The 23,906-nt window shown below is 38.2% G+C and overlaps 1 protein-coding gene across 1 annotated transcript in view; it reads right to left on the bottom strand.

Moving 5' to 3' along the window:
- Positions 1 to 23,239, bottom strand: part of tmem132e (transmembrane protein 132E) — a 441,890-nt gene extending 418,651 nt beyond the window's left edge. Inside the window, exon 1 of the mRNA XM_023342404.1 lies at positions 22,111 to 23,239. Coding sequence (XP_023198172.1) covers positions 22,111 to 22,171 — 61 coding nt within the window. The 5' untranslated portion in view covers positions 22,172 to 23,239. The remainder of the gene's footprint in view (positions 1 to 22,110) is intronic.
- Between the last annotated feature and the right edge of the window lie 667 nt (positions 23,240 to 23,906).

The raw sequence follows: 23,906 nt of genomic DNA, 5'->3' as shown, positions 1-23,906 counted from the left end.
GAAGAAAATAAAATGTGTTCAGGCTTGCTCACATTTGTAAGCCTGACTGTACTGAGCCAACAACAAATATTAGAAACTGTGAAAAGAAACCCAAAAGAGAAGAAGCTCTGTTTCCAATACTAGGATTTAAATAAGACTATTTTCTCTATTGCACCAAGCTCCTGCAGCTTTAATACAGTTTGATCAACTTTTTTCTAAATACACATGGTAGTACATACAGGTAACACTTACGCTGTCCAACACTGAGTTCAGTGTTATTTTTTTGTGGTTTCCTTAACTGTGCCCTGTTTTTCACCTTAAGGGAATCTCAAGATTATAATTTAATGGAAATTATGATTGTTTAAATCTTTTTTTTATGTAGAAGTAACTTTAAAAACACCCTAGAAAGAGATCAGGTTTAAGTTCAAACTTGTGATTTTAAACACTAGAGATTCCATAGTATTGATTTTAAAAGGCTATAGCTCCATTGGCAAATTATAATATGGGGAAAATGTCTTGTTATAAATAAAATAGTTTGCCATTAGAACTAGTAACTTTTTAAAAATCAATATCTAGAAATTATTGCGTTAAAAAAGCTCCCATTTCTTGGATAAAAGTTATTTGTAAGTTAGTTTTCTCTTATTTAGAGTGAACTACGACATTTGCACTAGAAACTAGACTAAAAGCAGTTGGTAAAATGTTGTATTTGTTTTGAAGTGATATCCTTCCATTCTCATTTTACTGCGGGTTTCATTTTGTTTACTAAATTTTGTGATTCCGTCCGCATCGTGGTACTCATAGGACTCTACAAAGGGAATCACAAAACGGTCAAAAACGAGTTTATAAAACCTTCCAGTAATCCGCTGCCTGTCAATAACCAAAAGCAGCTCAGTGATAGCTGTGGCTCCAAACCCTCCGACTGCTATACCATCACTTCAGTTTACTCTGATCTTAACTGCATCCTCTCCAATATGTCTGGTTTGATGCGATCCTAGCTGATGAAGTGATCCCATTTTAAAGCGATCGTCCTTCGCCTTTGATAGGCACCTCAATTTCACCCGAAATTCCTCTCTGCAAGCTTTAATCCTGTTTGGGAAGAGTTTGAAAAATCGCTTTCTGAATAAGAAAAAATGTTTTCAGCAGAACTGGGTAAGACTTTATAGTCAGACTAATGTTTACTGAAGGGCAGTGAAGCTGATCTAAATGTCTTTAAAGTGACAGATTTAGCTTTTTATTTGCATAATAGATATACAACAAATGAATAAACTCTAAATTAATCTTCAACATTTTAACTGTCCTACATTAGCGTTTTTATCTGAAGCTAGGCGAACCTCAACGCGGCGATAAAACAGATTTCAGAATGAGAGTGAAGTCGTCTGTGTGGAACCTTTAATTTTCCGAGCTTTTATCTGCTCCTGATTGGCTCCTGCATGTAGGCCAAGCCCTTCTCCTTCGCATCCTCCGAGATCTCCTCTGATTCATTATTCAAAGCCTCTTTAAGGTTGGGGCTCAAAAGAACAGATACAAAGAAACTTTATTGTTTTTTGGTCCAATTTGCTAATCTGTTTGGACCGTCAGCCTCACAGACGTTTCATCAGAGAAATAAAAGCTGGAACTCTGAAAACTGAATTGTGATCTATATTACAACACTAAATGGCAACCCAACACTTACCAGCCTACACCAACAGTATTCAAACCAAAACACTACTTAATATTAGATATTCAAGTTTCTCTTTTGCTCTCTTTGTATTTACCTTAAACAACCTAGAGGGACTTGTGTCATTTCAAGGATTTTCCTTTCCCCCCAGCTGTAATTTATCTGTGTGAAACTGGAAAGGTTTTACTCAAAACTAATAATGCAAAAATCTATGAATGCATCTGTAGTGGAAAAATTAAAGTAAGGTCACACCTGCTAGTTGTACTGCTATATGTTTATTCTAAGTTCTTGTATATTCCCACCAAGTTAAACTATTTTGGTTACATGTACAAGGTTGGACGTTGTTTTCCCCAGCTGCATGGGAACAAGTCTGTTTCCCATGCTTAGGATCCTTTATCCCTTTGTATAAACCTCATGTGTTGTCTCTGCCTGGCAGAGCTTTTCATCCAGACCTGCTTCATTACTGATTGTCTACAAGCTCTCTGTATTATGCACAATATATGAATAAACCAGATTGAGTGATTTCACCTGAACAGTGCTTGGAAATAGTTGTTTTTTTTCCACGACAGCATCTATTTATTTCCATCTGTTACCTATATTATTTTGACATTTTTAATTATTTTATCTCATCTAAATTTTCCTGACTTCAAATATGAAAGCCGAGTACGAGTTCATGCTAAAAAAAATATGAAATCTGCAACAACAACAAAAAACAGAACTTAAAACAGGAAAATCAAACAAGGAAGGAAGGAAAGAAATAAACAGGAAATTAAATGAAAGACAGGAAGGAAGACAGACAGGACAAAAGAGTGCAAAGGAAACTAAATGAAAAATAAGAAGAAAGTAATTCTACAATAATTTTGTCTCCAACCTTTTTTAATGTATTTTTTCAGTCACAAACCCTCGAACAAGCTTTCAACAGTTTTTTCAAAGGACAAGGTCAACCAATTGAAGGTGAGAATCAAATTTAGAACTCACTATTATATTATCCATTATTGTGATTTACATCTGTGTTGTCTATTTCTGAATTAAAAAAAAAAAGAATTCAGGGAAACAAATGAAAGGAACCATAAAAGCGGTTAGGATCTTCAGTGCTGCAGCTTCATGGTTTTGAATTAAACACTTTTGAATTAACAAGTTTGAACTCTACAAAGACTATATGAATCTTTAACACACCATGAAAGTTATCTTTACATTTCAGCTTAAAGGGTGCCACTCCTTTATACAAGCTACAAACAGTTACAAGACAGAGCAGCTTCCACTACAGCTCAGATTAGCATATTTCTCATATTTGCTAATTGGTATATTTTCTGGTTAGTTAAATGGAAGCTAAATCAATCCAGTTTCCATTTCTGCAAAGTGCCCCCCCTGAGATCTCCCCAATATCTCAAACAAATTTAACCAGCTTAATTGAGAAGGGTCTCACTGTACATCCACAGGATGATAGAAGGAAAACTGCTCAGCGGCTTCTGAACATGTGCTGCTTATTGACTTTAATGCCTTGCTATAAGGGGACTCTTGTATTTTGCATGAACATTGTGTGAGTCTTTGAAGCATTTATTGTAGACTTTGAAATGTTTGCAGAATCACAACAAGGCATGGAGCGACAGTATCTTGCAAGATTTAAATTAAGTTATTTTACTGAGATTTTATGCGGTGGACCAACAAAAAGTAGTGCGCAATTCCTTGTACAGTTGTATGTTATTATTATTCATTCAGAAAACTGCAAATCTGCCCATTTTAGTAGTTCACGCAGAAAATGCATGTTAATATGAATTAATACATACAGTGGAAACCGTCTTAGCACACCTGGAGAAGCTAACATCTACTGTATTCCTTATTTCTGCTTTGAAGGTTTCGGCCAATCAGCTCCAATGAAAATAGATGGTGCTCCTGGATTGGCTGCTTTGCAAATGCCATGTCACGTAGCACAGAACTGAGTCATTTCAGCTTCCCAACCTGCATTTTCTTTCAAATATTTTAAGTAAGGGCTGTGAAAAAAATCCACCAATGGGTGAATTACTTTGAGCAAATAACTCGGAGTTACGTTTCACCAAACATTCTATGAATTTTATCACAATATTTCGTGCTACTGTTGTGATAACAATGAAAATAATGCCAAATTAGTCATTACTAGGTATGTACTGTAAACGTATGGCACAGAATTCACAGGGCTACAAACATAAATACTACTCTTGAAAACGATTTCCACTTAAAAGTTCAGGTTTCTTCAGGATGCCAGTTACTTAAAAAGTTGTGATTTGCAACACTAAACCGCACACAGTAACAGTATTTAACCATATTTTCTAAATTTAATTATATTTATTGATACACAAATACTGGAGAAACTAGAAAAAATAACATTTCCGACAGTGCTGTCAGTTGTTGTTTAATTTTAACATCATTAATTGGAATTTATGAAAACAATAAATCAAAATTCCTAAGCAATTGTTGACGATAATTGGTAAACAATACAAGAAAAGCCAACCTCTAATACAGGACTGAGTGGATGACTCTGATTGATTAAGCCAAAACTGACATATGCAAAGGATTTTTCAGTAGTCAGACTGAATGAAGAACAAGTTTGCTTGGTTGAACTCTGACTCATTTACTGTTTGTTGTGACAATTATTTATCCTATTAATTTGTAATCTGGTCAGTATTTTTGGCATACATGTTTGTAGCAGTTCAGCATTCCTCAACTGTATAAGATACATTGTTTTTCCGAAAATATAATTTCAAATACTTGTGATTTAAAGATAATTGCAAATATTTGTAGATGCAATGTGGAAAATGTGAAAAAGTTTAAGAACATCTATCAGGCTCTTTCAAGCATGAATAATCTGATGCCGTTTTGTGGGCCTTAGATCGTTTTTCATGGGCTTTCAGTGAAATTTTTGAAATGTTTTATGGTCCTAAAATAACAAAGCAGAGGCAGGGATTTCTTTCCTCCACAAGTCTTTTGTAACCTAATAAATGAATTGATCACACCGGACTTTCATCAATTTGGTAAAAGCTCCAGGACCCAAAGTGCAGGCGGTAAAAAGGAAAAAAAAAATAGACAAGTAAGGACGAAACCTTTTATTCCATTATGCAGGAATAAGTGTATCCATAATATTTTTTGCAGTATCCGCCTGTGGTACTCGGAGCTGGCCTTTAAAGCTGCTTCTGTAGAAGAAAATTAAGCTGCACTCCAGTTGGGAGCACACTACAGATGAGTTTGATAGAAAAAGTAATCATTTGTTGTTCCCATAGCCAGAAACTGAAGGTTCTTCTGTTTTTCTACTGAGCTTTAAGGGCTAAAATGGGTTCAAGAATAATGTGCAGGACTCAACTTTAAAAACAGTTTGAATACTTTTAACTGTAAATGCAATTAGTATTGATTTTTATGAAACAAAGATAATGTTCCAAGGCAGTCTGGATCATATCCTAAATCAATAGCCTGCTGGCAAAGAAACAGAAACATCATAAAAATGCTAAAACAAACACTGTAAGTGTGTTTATTTCTGCCTCTTTGCTGTGTTTGTTTCCGGATTTCAATGTTTAGAGAGTATCCCTTTGTCACTAGCAGTAAGTGTTTGAATTATACATGAAAACAGCAGCAACAGAGCCCTCCCGCCTTTTTTTTTATAAAGTCTGTGGTTCTGCACACAACATGATCACTGAAGTCAGGCAAATCCACTGCTGTCGACGCTGTGGTGTGGCCTCATTTGTAAAGCATTTGTTTCCCCGTGTTTAAATCAATATGACTAAGATTTGAACTATATTTTCAGCAGATCAGCACACCCTACCCTCAAAAATCCCAGACTACGTTATTGACTGACAACGCAGTAAACGGTGGCGTGCGCACTTCAAAAACCCATCGATTTTGGCTTCAGAGCAAAGAATCCGACACGTTCCAAGGACACAAAGACACAGAAAACTATTTTGCATATTTCTTTGTTTCATGTCACGTCAGGAGAAGAAAACTCCAGAATGAAAAATAAATGCATTTGGAGTTTCTAGCAAGTCACAATTAAAGAGGCTTGGACAACTTAAGGCTGCTCAAGCCTCTTTGAACAGCGAAGCTCGCAGGAAAGTTGGAAAAACATTGAGAGAAGAAATCAGCGTTGATCAAAGTGGGAATGCTTTCCGCATGCGGGGCAAGATGCAACCCACAAAACAGGGAAAACAAAAGGGAGGAGATGGGAAAATGTTGACGTCTCGTCATGGTGGAGAGACGAATAACAGGAACTGACAGCTCCATCCAGCATCCTGAGGCAGGTAGCACATCCTCATCTGGTGTTTGGATGCATGTCCAGCATCTGGTTAGTAGTTTCACTACTTTTTTAGTCATTTTTCATTAATCAAAGATTTGAATTGGGGGTTTAAAATATGGAATCAGAATTATTGCACCACAAATAGTCATTACAAGATGATCTAGAAATACAGTGCCATAACAACAACTGCCAGCTTGACAGTCCTGGTGATATTGGGGGTGAAAAAAAAACAAAACTTAAAAAGAAAAAAAAAGACAAAATTTTACTGCCGAGGTATAATCACTTCAACAAAAGCGTATTGGAAAATCCAACTTTTAATTTGCAGGCCTTCATTAAGATTCCGGTGGCATCCTTCATGTCTTTAAATTGAGCACAAGTTAAAGTGTAACTAACCCCTTGTAAAAGCAAAACCTCACCCTAGACAAATTGTGAAAACTAATACCAAAGTGGGTGGGGCCAATAGACACAGAGGGGCATGGCCAAGCGTGCCTGAACAAGGGTGTGGCACTGTTGCCAACTTAGCAATTTTGTCGCTATATTAATCGACTTTTCAGAGAATGTTTCAAAGAATGATTAATTAATAATCCATGACTTCCCGTTTCTCTAAAGAATAAATGCTACAGGACACACAGGTCTATGTTTTACTCCACTGGCCATTCATGAGTGCTATTAGCTATTTTCTGCAGCATCATGGCGTCATCAAGTCTCCTTAACAACCAAGACAAGCAATCTACATGCCAGCTGGCTGTTTGAGACGACTTACAATCAGAAATGTAAAGTGAAGCCATCGTCTACAGAGACTGATCCCTGTTGGATCTGAAACGACTCAAAATGAAAAGTCCAAGATCCCCGTCTCCATCTGCTCTAACTTTGACTGATGCTTTATGAGAAGACTGACTGCTCCTCTTTCTTAATGTGGCTTATTCCCCCCCTCACTGAATAATAATTTTTTAAAAAGATACCAAAGATAAAGGCTGGATTTTCTTACATTTCTGAGTGGGATATTATGCCACTTCAATAAAAAAATCAATTTGTTTTAAGGCTTTATACACAACTTTACCAGGGGTTCCAAAGAGTGCTACAAGCACTCTGGCTGTAATGTGATAAGATGGTCTTAAATAAACACTACCACACAAAATAAGGAGCAATCTCTGCTACAGTCAAACAAAACATCGTAGGAGACTGGAGACAGAATTGGCGCATTTGTTCAGGTGAAGCATCACAGCCACTGGCATGGGCCGAGACCTATTTGGCTTCTGGTTTGATTGATAGGAAGAATTTGTGTCCATTTTCCAGAGGCTTTACTAAGGGCAAGGCTAGTTAAATTGAATGGCACATTTCAGCAACAGGGCGATTCAGAGTGTTATGGATGATGAAAACATGAAACGGCAACAGAAAAACAGCTGTCAACAGAAAAACAGCTCATCTCTTTCATCATAGGTTTAACCACAAGTGTTGGAGCTTTTGGTTTTACTGAAAATTAGTCGATGCTTATATAGGTGGAGCCCATCTCCTCCACCGATCTTAATTACATTTAATCAGCCATTTGGGCATTTTATTTCTCCACAAAGAAACGTGAAACTCAGGAAACTTTATTGAATCTCACTTTAGGTTTCTGTAAAAGCGAAACAGCACTGTGCACTAAATGTTTTTTAAGAGACTCAAAACAGGTCATTAGTCTAACCGGTTGAGCAAGATTTGTTTGTTTTTAAAATGTGAAAAATTACAGACTAAACACTGTTTATTAAAGTTTACTTTAGTTAATTTAGAGGACAGCAATACTAAACTTATATTTGAGAAAACCACCTCATGCAGTTAAAACAGAGTTGTATTATTTCACAAGTATTGTTCAATGTTTTTTTTTTTTTTATAAAATAAGATTGGAACATTGTAGATCCATTGTGACCTTATAGCAAAATGAAAATGCCAAAATCAGAATCAGACAGACCTTTTAAAGAACTTTTTATTTCTCTTTTTGTTCTATATTTTATGTTTATTATTATTAACCACAGTTGAATTGTTCTGCTTTTTTTTTATTTTATTTTATTTTGTCCATGAATAAATTTTGACTTGTCGGAGTGACAAATACAAGATCATGAAAATAAACAAACAAAAAAGAAATAGAATGAGTCAAAACTTGTATTTCTGGGGCATATATACAGTACAGACCAAAAGTTTGGACACACCTTCTAATTCAATGGGTTTTCTTTATTTTCATGACTATTTATAAGGCAATAAATCCCACTTATTAACCTGACAGGACAGGTTGACCTGTGAAGTGAAAACCATTTCAGGTGACGACCTCTTGAAGCTCATCAAGAAAATGCAGAGTGTGTGCAAAGCTGTAATCACAGCAAAAGGTTGCTACATTGAAGAAACTAGAATATAAGGGGTATTTTCAGTTGTTTTACACTTTTTTGTTTAGTGTATATTTCCACATGTGTTATTCATAGTTTTGATGCCTTCAGTGTGAATCTACAATGTCAATAGTCATAAAAATAAAGGAAACTCATTGAATTAAAAGGTGTGTCCAAACTTTTGGTCTGTACTGCAAGTAAATACTAGTATTTAACCTTCTGCTGGTTTATCAGTCATTAACCCAGCTGCAGATACATTACTGCTTAATCTCACTTAGGGAATGTGTCCCCCTCAATGCTTGAATGCACTTGGTGGAGAGAACAATATGGTGACCGGTTTGAATGTCACTCTACCAGCTGCCACTCAACCTTTCCTCAGATTGAAGCACATTAACCAGCAGAGGATGATAACATGGCAGCAGCTGGGTAAAGGCTCACGCAGTCCCAGTATCCAAACAGGGAAACTCCCCTCAATTTTAAAACAATGCTGTTTCCCATTGAACGATGGGAAAGTGAGCGCCACTTACATTTACGGCACAATAATTTACTATTTATTCCCATAGAGAACAGAGGGAGTTTCTTTTCCCTTTCCCTTTAAGGCCAAGGGGCGATAAAAGCTACACATTTTCAGCTACTTCACAGCACTTATCGTAGTCCACTGCTCTGAGGGCAGACAGCAGCTGCCCAGCAGACGCTTTCCTCTGACCGACAGTGCTAATGCAGAGCCTTTCAACTGTTTAAATTACACCGAAGCATTTTAGCAGCGACCAATCGTATGGGATTGCTCAAATCAAATGTAAAGCGTATTCCAAAATACAGAAAAAGAAGCAGATATTTGTAACATGTGACGCTACACGGCAAATCCAGAAATAAGTCAATTTATGACACAATTACCCTCGCAGTTTCGACTTCACCCGGTTCAAATTCTGCTAAATTCTTATATTTAAAACACCTTCTGCTCAATTATTTGTCAGTTAATCCAAAAAATAATCAATAGATCAGCCCTACTCTTTGACTGAAAGAGCTGAGCTTTATGTTAAGAGTATTTTTTTAGCTGCAGATGCATCCTTTGCTACAAATGATCAAGCGTTGTCTAAAGGAATACTGCTATTGCATTTTTGGCAATAAAATGTTGTTTTTTTCCCATATAAAAAGAACAGATTTTGTAATTTGCATCTTTCAATGTATTTCTAATATTTAGACCTTCTAATGTTTTCATCCGATTGATCATCAGAATAATCCATTACAAAAATAATCGTTAGTTGCAGCTCAAGATTTTATTGTAATTCACTTATTTCTGCTTTAATTTTATAACAGGTGATATTTATGAAAAATAAACTTCAGCCTAGATTAAGTCACCATCTGAGAATTTAAATGATGGTCGGTAGATTCACTGCCGTGTTTGCAGACTGTGTTGACACGCGGATGACTCGTGCTTGACGCAGGGCACTCCCAAGCCACAAATCTTACGTGTAATTATCACCAGGGGAGGACGGGTCAGTTCGTAGTTTGCGTGTGTGACATGATCCAACAACATTAGAAAAATGTCACAAATCATCTCCAGAGATGACTGGAAAAGTCAGACATCTAGGCTAGACGTCTGACAGGAACGTCTAGCTTGCTCTCTCCCCCCCCATCGCCGCTGTCCATGTTCTGTCTGCCTGGCGTTGAGAAGCAGGAGTGGAAATCTAGCAGCAGGAAAAGCAATCCCACAGCTGAGAACAACAATGTTCAAGAGAAGAATTAGAGGTTTGTTGGATAGCCGAGGATGAAGCCGAGGAGTGGCTGCCAGACTGGAAAGGGTTCATTCCCTGAGTCTTTTAGCAGATTTGTAGCTCTGGGAAAATCAGAGTGGGAAAACAAACTGCGAGACATGCTGGAGGATAAAAATCTGGTCGTATTTCTTCAGTTTCCACTGCAGTGATTTCAGGGAAATCCTTCACACGGATCCCACTGGGGAAATACAGCTGATATGTAAAGCAGAAGAGGAAAAGCTTCCTTAGCAGACATGGCTTATCTGTTCTGACTTTGTGGATATCTCAAGATTTTCCAGCCTGACAAATGAAACCTACTGGATTTATGTGTGATCCTAAACATCCACAGATGATTAGTTTTCATGCTTCATGGTACGGAGAAGGAAGGTCTGAGATTTGGAATGAAATCTCAGAGCTCAGTCATAGTATGGCCTTACAAGAAACAACAGCGAAGGAATTATAACAGATACAGCGCATCAAAAAATATTCATGACGCACAGCCAGAGCTGCGATAGAATGGTTTACATCAGTGATAACCAGCTCCATTCCTCAAGGACCAGTGTCCTCCATGTTTTAGAAGAGTTCCTGCTTCAGAGCAGCTTTGACAAATTCTTCAGAAATCTACCAACTAGCTATTTTAGAAGAACATCAAAAACGTGCAGGACAAAAACATCAGGACTCACTTTGGACATCCTGGTCTACCAAAATATATCTTTCAGCTTCAACATTTTCAGATTTCATGGTTACTTCTTGCTACTGATGTTTTTCTTTCAAGATGCATACCCTCGGAGCAAAAAGCATAAAGTCGCTGTGACACAGTAGAGGAAAAGAAAACTAAACATTTATTTAACCTCAAGAGTGAGTTTCAGTCCATTAAAGACATTCAATCTTTTGTAAAAGGCAGCAAACATGTTGTGCACCAGCGAATGTCCTCCATCCCTCATGTCGGAGTTACATATGTGGATATAATGGCTATTTCTGTTCCAACTGTATCCCTCGAAGAGAAATTAACGGGGGCAGTTTCAGTGCAAGCTGCTCTTCATCCAGAAAGCTCATTCTCCTTCAGGGTGTCAGGGGAGACAACTTATTAAATGTGAGCTATATAGCCTTGTTGAGACGACCGGAATTAGAGGGAAATGATTATACCCTTGTAGCGCTGTAGATTGAGAGGAGCAGGCCTCAGTGGGTGTCGCGATATCAAGACAATAAAGCCGGATAAGAGTCAGACCCAGATGAAATTCCTCACTAAGATCGTTCACTTTCTGTGTACCAATGTCGACATATGGCGCTGTGTGTGTGCGCGTGTGCGTGTTTAGTTATTTAAGACCTTTTCTGGTATATTCACTAACCTTTTGAAGACTGATGGGCCTTAAAGGGGGGCAATGCCCTCATGGCCCCCCTTTTGTAGGGTTACTCTGCAAAAACACTAAATCTGACTAAGTATTTTAGGTCTAGATTCTAGTGCAAATATCCAAGTACACTTAAGATAAGACAAAACTAAGTAAATAGGAGCTTGTTTTAAGTTCATTTATTAATACTGATGAACATACCAGTTATAAGTGAATTAATCTGCCAGTAGAATACGACATTTTCCAACATTTTTCCAGATTATTTCAGTTATAATTTGTACTTTTCATCAATATTAAGGAATTGTTTACTTAAAGGGGCAACAAATTAAAAATCCTAAATATACTACTCTGTGTCATGAGTCTTTGATAAACAAGCTTCACTTTTTCAGTTTAATGTAGACAAATGAAACTAACTTGACTTTCGTTTTACTCGGCTGCACCTGTATATTAAAAAAAATGAACTTCGTAAATGCTACGTCGCAAATTGAAGACAAGATTATGTACACTTGATAATCCATTTTGCTGCATGTGCATGATGCAACAGCAAAGCGATCACCTGCCACTTCAAATGAATAATTAGCCTGTGAAGTCTAATTATCTTGTACAACACAGCACTCAAGGCAATGAAAGCCATGCAGGTGGTGCATTATTTCTGACAAATTACTTTCAAGCATTTCCAAAAAGGAAGGCGCGAGCAACAAAAGGAACATCTCCAGCACAATGGTTTGTAAAGAGCATGCATCGTCATGTCTCAATTTAAACATTAGATTAAATAAAGTAGCCGTTTGGTTTATTTTCAGCTCAACTACCCAACACGAACGGATGGAAAACAGAGAAAAAGAAAAAGATTTCGACTTTCGCTGGTCATGGCGATCTGGATCAATTGCATTAGGGTGAAAATGAAGTTGTCACATTGAATGAAAAGACACCAAGCAACTTGTTCCAACACTTTGTTCAAGCTGTGTGCCCAGGGGGGTGAAAGATGAAAACGAAGAGCACATAATCCACTGCATAATTAAAGATGTTCACAGGTTCAAACATGTGACATCAGTGAGAAGCAAAACATTATGAAAACTGTGACAAGTGAACAGAGACCTCCATACTGCAGCGGCAATAAATGTTTTCTTCAGATTAGATGAAGAGGGCTTAGATGAAGTTCTGCCTTTAAACGCAGACAAGATTATTGAATCAGATCTTATTCATACTCCTCAATTGTCCATGCAAATCTATTCACAAACACGAAACTTTGCTAGACCCTCAAAGTTTCAATCATTCAAAAAAAAGTCATGACTGACACAAAACTACGCTGGCGTTTGTTGCCTTTGATTCATGATCTGTATGTCTAAGTGACTGTTTTCCTTTTTATTCACTCTGGACAAAAAAAGCAGTCAACACCTGAATTTAACAAAGCAAACTGAACCTGCTATTGGATAATTGCTGCAAGAATGATTGTCTTTCAGCTGGCAAACATTATTTCACCCAAATTGATGCAATGAGAAGCTTCTCTTTTCATTAACCACCATGTGAAAAGACACATTTAGTGGAATAGATGAAAGACTGAAGGGTCAGATCATTGGAATCAACAGAGAAAATGTCTAAGATGTAAAAACTGCTATAACTGGGTTGAGAACCGTTCATCGTATTATTAAAACTGGAAAGAAAAGTGGAGAACCGCCACCTCGGAGGAAGAATTGCGGTTGGAAAATATTGGATAATTGTGTTTGTTGTTGAGGAGAACACCAAAGAGAAAATGACTTGGATAAGAGCCACGTCTATGACAAACATCAGGAACCGTACTGCCTGGTTCCACTTGGAGGCGAGTTGAGAGAAAAAGTGATTAAAAAAATATATTGGTTATTAGAGAGACAGATTTTACCGACAAGTGAAATCTAAACCTTTAAAGCAACATTGTACTACATATTTTTAAAAAAGTTATATTGTGGAAAAGTGCTATTTTTTTGCCAGTCATCTCTGAAAGTGAAACTCATTATTTAGAATAATTACCAATTACAGATCATAAAAAGCCAAAATTGAGTGAATACGGCAGAAAAGGTCATTAATGTCACACCCTAATCAGATCATTAACTCAAAACACCTGCAAAAAATTCCTGAGGTTTTAAACTGTCTCAACTTTGGGTCAATCAGCTACACAAACATGGGGACAACTGCTGACTGGACAGAACAGAGTTATGGACTGCCTTTACAAAGGGGGGGGGAAGACACAATAGCTGACTGCTAAAGAAGCCTGTTGTTGCAAAGTTCTCCGTCCAAACATATTAACAAAACATTGAGTGGAAGGAAGAAGTGTAGTACCAGCAACCCCTGAACCAGTGACATCAAAGGTGTCTCATATGGGGCTAGGGAGAAAAGGAATTGGACAGAGTTTTTCAGATGAAAATAAATTCTGCATTTCATTTTGAAATCACAGCCCCAGGTTTCACACGGAGCCGTTTGTGGTTTTATCCGGTTACTAGGGCGACACGTCTGAGAAAAATCCAGCCAATCTGTGCCTGCCGTTCTGAGTCAACAAACACTGGGACGGTAGAGCCCTTCTTCTGTCTGTGAACCAGCCACCATGTAACTCAGTGACTGATTGTTACCCTGAGATTGTGCACTTCCACTTCCTCCTTCCTTGCAAGACAGAGGAAAAAGGTACACCTAAAATTTAACAGCACTCTGAACACTTCAGGAAAGAAACATTTCCTCACAGCTGAGGAGAGACTCTCACAGTAATCCAGCAGGGTTTCTTTTACTATATTATTTAGTGATTTAAACTCAATTAAACATACCTTGAATGATTTTAGAAGCGTACATATCAACATAATTGATCATAAATTTGATTCTTTGAAAAAACAATTTAATCCTTTCAGGTTTATATGATGAACACTCGACATTTGTGACAATTTTGGCAAATTTTACAAAAGGGTTTTGCCCTTAACAAGACGCACTGCAGCAGTCAATATGTTACCGTGAAAGAACAGGTTCAACTTTGATTTCAGGGAAGGAAAACAGGACAAAAACATGAGAAAATCTCCTTTTAGAGGAGACGAAAAGAAATCTTTTACATCACTATTTGTGAATTGCCTCACTTAGATGTGGAGGGGGAAAAAAGCCAAACGAGCCAAAAGGGGGTTGTTGAGAAAGCCTATATTATCCAGTAAGCCTATATTCTATGTTATATTCACTAGATGTGGGGCCTTTCAAGCAGAAAACCAAAAGGCAGGGCTTTCAGCACATTGACCCTTACGTGTTTGAGCCTAAATGCATGAATGCCTCGAGGATTTTAAACATTTTAAGCATAAAACCGCAGACAACGTTCAGCTGGGAAAATGGGTAATGCACTGCAAAGAAATTAATGTACTAATTCATGCAACTGAACAAAAAAAGTCCTCCAGCTCAAGATCTTGCCCATCAGGCTACATCTTGTGTGACTGGTGCTTTACAAAAGGTTCGTTTCATCACTGATAAAGAACAATACAACAGAAGAGATAGCTTTGAGCAATAAAACATAATAAAAAAAACTCAAGTGAAGCCCATTTAAAAGGTCAGTTTCGATTAAAAAGCAGATAAAACTATAGTAGTTGTAACTATGCAAATAATTGAATCGACTAAATTTGATCTAATCGATTAACTGATAACGTTTTAGTGTAGCAGTTTGGCTGCCACACAGCTGAGGGCGCCACTGATCATCTTTAAGCCAAGAAACCAAACAGAGAATGCAAGAAGCACCGTATGTGGTTCTGTTTTGAAATGTACAGTAAGCTCCTTATGTTCTCACCTTGAATAGTGTTGATTTAACCGTCAGCTCAACCAAAAATGATTGAGGTGCTATGAAGGCGAGGATGTGATGATGACAGAGGAACTGAAGGGATTATGTAGAACAATTTTAATAAGTTGAGGGGCGGGGGGATGATGCAAGTTTTATAATGTGAGAAAAACAATTTTCGGTTTATTCAGTCACAACTGACTCAAAAAAATGTTGAAATATAATGCTCTTTTTTATATTCATAAACAATTTAGCCCTTTCATATTATGGAAAGTCGGCCTGCCCTCTTGATGCTAAAAGAAAGTGACCATTTATCAATTAATCGTTAGTTGATTGATAAGATCAACTTATCAACCAACTAATTAGTTAATTTATCGATAACTTGCCTCCCTAGTTGTAACTACATCCAGCCTCACCTGAAAACATTAGCATAATAAAACTGAAAACAAACAGAAGATGTGTGCATATTGGCTTTAGCTCTGAGCACAGGAAGAAGATTATATATGTATCCACTTCTCTGCACTCCATCTTGTTCTTTATTACTATTTTCTGAAGCCTGAAGCAAATGGCAAAAAAAAAGTCCTGCTTCATGTGCTGACTGTGAAGAGCCAGCTAAATATAAAAACAATATGCTTCATTAATGCAAACACAAACAAAAGTGACAGGTGCACCGCTAGCAATCCAGCTTCTTGACATGGCCAGCCTCGAGACAGAATGACTAAACAGCAGCTTTAACTCATTAGCAGTCAGAAAATGTTAAAGCACGAAAGCCAGCCGCAAATACAGAACAGTTGTGCTGAAAAACTTAAGACAGAAACAGAGAAGATGTTTAATTTCTCCTCATGTACATCAGGAGAAGTGTGTCACACTGCCGCTTTTGTCTCCGCTGTGAGCGCCGCTGGTGCTGGGAAGGTTGCCAGCTGCATTCAATCCATGACTGGACAAACGCCGCTCCTCGTAGGCACGAGCGAAGAGGCAGACGCGCCCGCTTACATCACTACATGCACCGATGTAACGGTTAGACGTAATCCGCTCAATCCATTTACCCCGGGTCAGCCGCAATGTCGTCTTCCTGGAGCGCGTCCAGCTCTTTGTTCTGCAGTCTTTTTGCTTCTGGCGGTGAACCAAACTGGATCAATTTACATATTAGATAAAGACGCACGCGCCTCTTGAATGTATGAAATGCTGCCACTGCTTCACTCATATGGAGATTAACCTGTTGATTTGTGCATGGGCAGCTGCTGGTCAGGGTTTGTACTGTTCCCCAAAGTAAAATTCAAGCATTTTCTAACTTTTCTAGTGACAGACTAATAACAACAATGCAAATGAACTAAAGAAGACAGTTTCAATTCCATATTATATGACATCATTAATACTATTCAAAACTGAAGTGTAAAAAGAGAAAGCAAATACAACTTCAAAGGAACTGAATTAAAAAATAGGTTTAGAACAGCAACAATGGAAAGATGATTTGAAAAGTCGATATGATGAAGCAATATGACATTGACTAAGGTGAAGTTTTGTTATGTATTTTTGTTCATTTTTGGAGTATTTCATATCTGTAATCGACTTCTGAGCTAAACAGCTAATTTTCTTTTTGTGTGTGCAGATATGAGTTTATGCTTCTTTCTGCTCCTTTTCAGGAAGGAAAAAGAGCAGAAACTATTCATATTTGTTATTGAGTATATGAAATAAAAATTAAAATGAATATCCTTTGATAGTATTCTACATTCTACAGCAGGGACAAAGTAAACTAAAACTATAACAACATTTTATGTGTGGAAATGTCTCTATACATCTAACTGGTCTGTGAAATTTGCAACAAAAAAAATCTAAATTATGTTTTTATATGTTCTGGCAATTAGAAATAATTTTGCTGATCGTAACTAACTCAGATTAAGAAAGATTAAGTCTGATTTAACTTCAGACAGTGAGAAAAAAAATTGCAGGTGTCTTGTCTGGTTTCAACTTTAAATAATGCTTTCCAATTTTAGCCTTTTAATGAAACATTAGAGTGGACTGTATATTATCAGACTCTGTACTTTGAATTTCAAGCACTTTCAAAAACTTTATGCAAAAATCCAGAACTTTCCAGATCTAATTCAAGCATTTTCAAAGATTTCAAGAACCCATACTAAATGGTGCTGGTGCTTTCCTCTCGTCTCTGAAAGAGGGAAGATTTGTGTTTTTATCAATCATTTGTAGAATAAAAAAATTCCCCCCAAAAAAACTAGGTTGGCATTTAACATTTCATTAATCTGTCAGTCTATTGGCAAAATGATCAGCAGAATTATGGAAATAATTACGAGGTGCAAACCCATTAACATCCCTTCTGTTTTAGCGTCCGAAGGTTTATGTCTTATTTCATATACATGCATAAATTTTACAGCTAGAGATGGCCCAGAATTGCAATTAATTTCTTCTTCTTCACTCAGATCTTTCATTCATATCAGCTCCATGAACGATGCTCTGCCTCTAACATCCAAACTTTTACATGAACAGGAATGGGAAAAAGTAAACCAGCAACATTCCACCTGCAGAGCAACAAATGACAATGAAATCTTGCCCACAAATCTCTGTGTGTGTATAAACCTAATTACTGACAAGTGAAATACCGAGCTAATTAACCGTCATAAAAGGAAGCGAGGCAGCCAAGAAATCTAAACTATCCTAAATCAATATGGAAATTATCAATAAGGAAAATATTCTGGGAATCAATGTGCAAACTGAACTTGAGATTAAACCAAGTGAGTGTGAATGCACGGTGTGGAAGTTCTCAAGAGTCGAGAAATGTGATTCAAGTTCATTCAAGTTTGGATTTAATTGTTTTGGAACAAAGACAGGATGTAGCAAAATGTCTGCAACCAATGCAGAAAGCATGCACCTTCCAACCAAACATGCTGCACCAAAGGAAAGTAAAGATAAAGTACAGAGGACCCCGAACAGAAGAGTCTGCTGAGTAATGCAAGAATAGCAACAGTATTCCCAAATTCAACTATTCATTGAATTCTCTGTGGACCAACACCAAAATACCATTCAGAACCCATCCAAGCATAGAACAGATCAATGCGTGGATGTGCCACAACTTTCTTCTGCTGAACAGAAACAAAACTGAAGTTATTATTTTTGGACCTAAAGAGGAATGATCTAGGGTCAATGCACAGCTTCAGTTATTACAGCTGGAAACTAAAGATCAGGCCTGAAATCTGGGAGTAGTGATGAACTCTGACCTGAACCTTCAGAGCCACAGAAAGACAGTTACAAAGTCGGCCTTCTATCACCTGAAGAACATTTCCAGGATTTCAGGACTGATGTCCCAGCCAGATCTAGAGAAACTCATTTATCTTTAGTTGCACCGATAACTGCAACAGTGTCTTTTTTGTCTTTGCGTAAAAAGAAATCAATTAGACGGCTACAGCTGATCCAGAGCGCCGCTGTTCTCACTAAAACCAGGAAGATAGAGCACATCACCCCTGTTCTCAAGTCCCTACATCCATTCCCAGACTTTAAAACCCTGTTAGTTTATAAATCGCTGAACGGCTTAGCACCACAATACATCAAAGATATGCTTTTGTTGAACCAACCTTCCAGACCTCTCAGGTCTTCTGGTTCTGGTTCTGCTCTGCATCCCCAGAACCAGAACCAAACCTGGAGAAACAGCATTAAGCTTCTATGAAACAAAAAAACTGGAACAAACTTCCAGAAAACTAGAAAACAACCAAAACACTGACTTCCTTTAAATCTAGACTAAAAACCAACCTGTTCAGAGTTGCCTTTGAAACATCATAAATGAAAAAATCAACATTCTCATGTTTAACTAGGACATTTGAGAAAATGCAATGCTTCAATTGTTGACTGTGTTCTATGACTTAGTGTTTGTGTTTTTATGATGTAAAGCACTTTGAATTACCTTGATGCTGAAATATGCTACACAAATAAACTTGATTGATATATTAATTTTGCACATTTTAAAATTGGGGTTTCTAAGTATTTGCGGATTTTAATTATTCGCAGGCATCAAAAATGAGAATGAAACCTGACAAAACTAGCACTGAAGATCCCACTCTGAAGTTATTGTTGCAGCATTTCGGCTACCCTGTAGAAACAAATACTGACAAAGTAACGGATAATGTAAAAGGTTTGCAAATAAGAAAGTATTGCTATCCAACACATCTAGTTGACAATGCTGATGTTGACTTGGTGCTTAAGATAAAAGGCTGTTTGTTTTTTAAGAAGTCTGGGTTGCATTTTATAATTTCTAGTTAAAACTCAAGATTAGAAAACGGAGCAGAAACACAAAGTTTGTGGTCTGTGAAACCTTTGCATCATCTGTCAAAACACAATGAAACTCAAATCCAGCAGAAAAACCACAACTTGCCGGCTGGTCAAACACGAAGTGAATTTTTTCACACCGACTTCAGGTTTGTTAAAACAGAATTGGTTACCACTGAAAAATAAACATTGGGATTCTTTGTCTTCTCAAAATATTGTCAAAATTATATTTTGTTCTTGCTAGTATCAAATCATCAGCTCTGCTAAAAAAACAGCCACTTCTGACTGATCATGAGTACCGGTAGGTCTTTTCATATCACCAGCTGCTGTTAAAGCATCCTGCCTAAAACACACGTCTAACTCCGAATCACAGCACGGCTGATAAATACTGATTAGAGATCAGAAATGTCAGTCGACTTCAAAGTGGTGTTCACCAACCCTGAATGTTTATTACAGAAATTAATGTCTGTTGCCATCTATAAATCAGATTTGTGCAGATAAGAATTCTTCAGGCATCCTCTACAATCGTATAATACAAACGCAGGTGAATCAAACATCTAGTGGAAAATATGCTTTTATTTATGTAATGTTATGGTACAATGGTGGTTATCTAACTGCAAAATTCAATCTCTTTCTTTTTCAACCACTTTTTAATAGAAATAGTTACACCATTTGAGTTTTAACACTGGAACCTATTTAATGGAAAAGCTCAACTGTCCTCTATGAATGTAAAAGGTTGACACCAAGTATAGGAAAAAAATACTTCGTTAAGGCATCAAAGTGCTTTAGGTGCCGGTTTGGATGCCATGTGGGGCATTACACAATGACAAAGATACAAATTTTATTGGTTTAGATCTCAGCTTTCCCTCACTGAAAAGGGTGAGCTTGTACTAAGAAGGATATATAGGAGATGGTTGAATATTCTGAAGTCGCAGAAGACCCAGCGGGGAAACAATGACACAGGTGAGATTATATATACACAGGGTCAGACAAGGAAATGGTAAACTGCTGGAACCAATTACCAGGAAAGTGTGACACAAGAGGGCAAACTAACCAAAACACAAACAAACTAGCAGGAGAAATGGCTTGTGGTCTTTTACCAAAGACTAAAGAGAAATCCTACAACCACTAAAATCTGTTGCTACTCCACTTTTGTTTAAATTTTGTGAAGAAGGAAGTAGCACTTAGTGTCTTCTTCAGAGGTTTTTATGTTGTTTCTTTCTGTGGTTCTTGGTGCAGCGCCACCACAGGAAGTGGGGCAGGGGAGACCAGTTGCTCAAAGGGTTTGGTTTGTTTAACACAGAGAAATGTGAAGGCAAACTGCAGCAGCTGGGAAAAAAAAACATAAATGTTGCAATTTTGGTCCCCAATACAACAGAGTGTACCGGACTCTCAGGTGAAAACACCCTTAGGAATCACATACCAATCACAACTTCTTGGTGTTCCTTTACCTAGGAAGAGAAATGGGAGTTTCAGCTGCCAAAGTTAATCTTGCAACGTGGTTACAAGAGTAGAAACCCCAAGTTTCTGGGGACCAGAATTTCCCTGAAGACCTTCTGCAAGTTGGCCTGCCAGCCACAGACCTAACCGTACCGGCATTTAACGATTTAAAAAGTTTGTTGTGGGTCGTCCTGCATTAACCTAATCAGAATCTGACCACAGGCTGTGGTGGGATTTGGGTAGACAGAGCGCTGCAGTGTGCAGCAGTCTCAACACAACCATCAAGGAGAGAACATGTCTTACAGCACATATAAGCTTGTCTTTTGTGTGAAATTGAGGCAACACTTATTAAAAATGAAAAGCATAAAATAAAAACGTCGGCACTCTGTGCTGTAGAGTCCAAGGGTTGGTTATGCAGCAAATGTGCACGTATGAAAGGGGAAATTGCATTTTGTCTCCGTGCAGCTAATTCTGATTGTGGATCCACAAATGAGCAGACTACCCTGTGGGGCGCCACTACTCAGCACTGCTCTAATACATGCCTTGTAATGACACTTCCAGCCCAGTGCTGTAAACAGGATTGCTTTGCTGCATCAATAAAAATAAAGAGTGGGACACTGAAGGGAAGAGGGACATTTCCAGACCAGAGGGATGTTTTCTATTGCGTCTCACATCTTTTTGTGCAGCGTATTTCAGCCTATGTAGGACATATTGTCATGTACATGTGTTTATCAGTGTCATGAGAGCCCTTGGAGTAGCAAGAAATGAGAGAGGAGGAAATCAGAAGGAGGCGGATGACAGGTGCTTAATATGTTCCGAGTCTGGCTCCCAGGAGTGGGTTGGTATTTAGATCACAAGTCCAGTCCAGAGGACTCCAGCAGAAATAATTACCCAAATGGTTTCCTCATCAACCAGTCAGTCTAAGCTCGTAAAAATAGTTTTTGATCCTGCGTGCTTAAGTTGAAAGAAATTCAAACAAACCTGCTGGCTCTTCTAAAGAAAAAAATACAAAAACAAGATTATGAAAGCTGTATTTGTGTCTGAGAGAGTGTATGACGGGTTGCGTGTGCGTGTGTATGTGCGTGTTTGGTGGAAATCGGAGAGAGGGGGGAGTGTGGGGGTCATAAGCCACAATGACCAATCACAACACCAGCTGCCTCTGCAGTTGCATGTTACAGAAAATGAGCACAATCACGTTTAGTGCAACACTACCGTGACACTGAGGAAAACAAGAAAAGAAAAAGAAAAAAAAGACCAAATGAGCGTCTCCTTACTCACCACATGAAAGCACCGCGGCGCAGATGATGGGAGTCCATCTGAAATCCCGTACACCTGACATGGTAGAAGAAATCCCAACGGATGGACCTTAAAAATCCCAGTCGTCCCAGTAGTTTCGGATCCTGTAGTGGAGAAACAAAGCGTCGCCTGCGGGCGCGAGCCGGTGCGGGGTTCTCCAACTTGGATGATGCGCAATGGACAGATGTGTATCTGGGCGCGTGACAATGCGCTGTCGAGGTCTTTCCAGGATGAAATAGAAATAAAACAAATAAATAAATCGCTAGAAATGCATTAGAGTCCAGTTTCAACGTTGCCGGAGTCCGGCAGACGTCCGATTTCTTCCCACAAATGGGGGATAAAGTTGTTTCACTAATTTCATGTAAGAAACTCAGTGAGCTGCTCCACGCGCTCTGCAAGGAGAGCCGATCAATTCACCCCCAGAAAATGATCAATTTCAGGACACGAGTGGGGAAATTGACGCGCGCAGCGGCTTCAACGCAGGACTCCCCGCACGCCTTCTCCACACAGATCCAGACCAGAATCACAATGAAGACGAACAGGAATATTTCTTTTTTTCGTTCTGCAACTCCCGTGTCTCCACTCAGCAGAAATTAAATAGAAATCATTTTCTAGCACAAATTATGGAGATGGTGAAGAAGAGCAGCGGGGGAAAGGGGGATGAAAAGAGGGGGGGATCGTATGGATCCGCACTGCTCGGGTTCGGCTGGCACCGACTTCTCTAGGTTTTTATTAACAATCCACAGCGGAGACAAGAAGCCGGAACACAGTCGGAGCGGAAAGAGTCAAAGCTGCAGGTTTAAATAATCCGAGGAAAAGAAACATGGGGTCCGGTTCGGTGCTGCTTGAAACACAGCCAAGTCCGCAGAACTCCGCGTTTTTTTTTTGTTTTTTTTTTGTTGTTGTTTTTTTTGTTTGTTTTTTTACTCCCCTCTCTGGGTCTCTGTGCGTGTGTTTTAATCCCAATTTTTGTGCTGCAAAAAGCACGTCTCAGTTGGCACGTTTCGGCGGGACAAGGAGCCCACGCGCACGCTGACGGTCACGCACAAGCTCGCGCGGCCAGGTGTGCAACTCCGCTCCCAAAAACAAGTAAACGTGCTCACCTCGAAATGTCCAGAGCCGCAGCTCAGTTAACCAAAGTGACCGCAACAGATGGCGAACTTCCGGTGGAAATGTTCAAAATAATGTGCACATTTTTAGAAATCACGCGAGGTTTAGAGTTTTACCTAAATCTGCTCCTAATTTGGGGGAAATATAAGTATTTTCAATAATAAAATAAAAATGGGTTCGATTATCAGTTCCCCAGTATCATTTTACATACACCAGTAATATAGAACACAAGGCAAAATGGAACAAGAAAATAGGAAAATTTGTATATTGAAGATTACATTGATATGAGTAGCAATTATAAATTATTACCTTACTTTTCAGTTTCACTTGTATATCCCCGAGTTTAGAACTTTAATTATCATCATTCTCCTCAAGTATGGACATTAAGGACATTGAAAATTAATCAAGAGAGCTTGACATATATAATTACCATTGCATATAAAATAAAGTAGCAAGATATCTAATAATACACAGAATCCCTTTACAATGCAAATTTCGAACATTGATGATTATACCAAATATGTTGTGCATTCTAAATAAAAATACTTTCTTGAAAAATGATTCTTAACTAGCTGCAGCCTTCTTAATTAAATCAAATTTGATCACTGACACAAAACGCATTCGCTGTATGAAAGCTTTGTCTTTATAATAGGTACAGCGAAACCGCT

Source organism: Xiphophorus maculatus, chromosome 11 (assembly GCF_002775205.1).
Source record: "Xiphophorus maculatus strain JP 163 A chromosome 11, X_maculatus-5.0-male, whole genome shotgun sequence".
NCBI classification, from domain to species: domain Eukaryota; kingdom Metazoa; phylum Chordata; class Actinopteri; order Cyprinodontiformes; family Poeciliidae; genus Xiphophorus; species Xiphophorus maculatus.
Note: the sequence above shows the minus strand (reverse complement) of the source record. Positions and strands in the feature narration are given on the sequence as shown.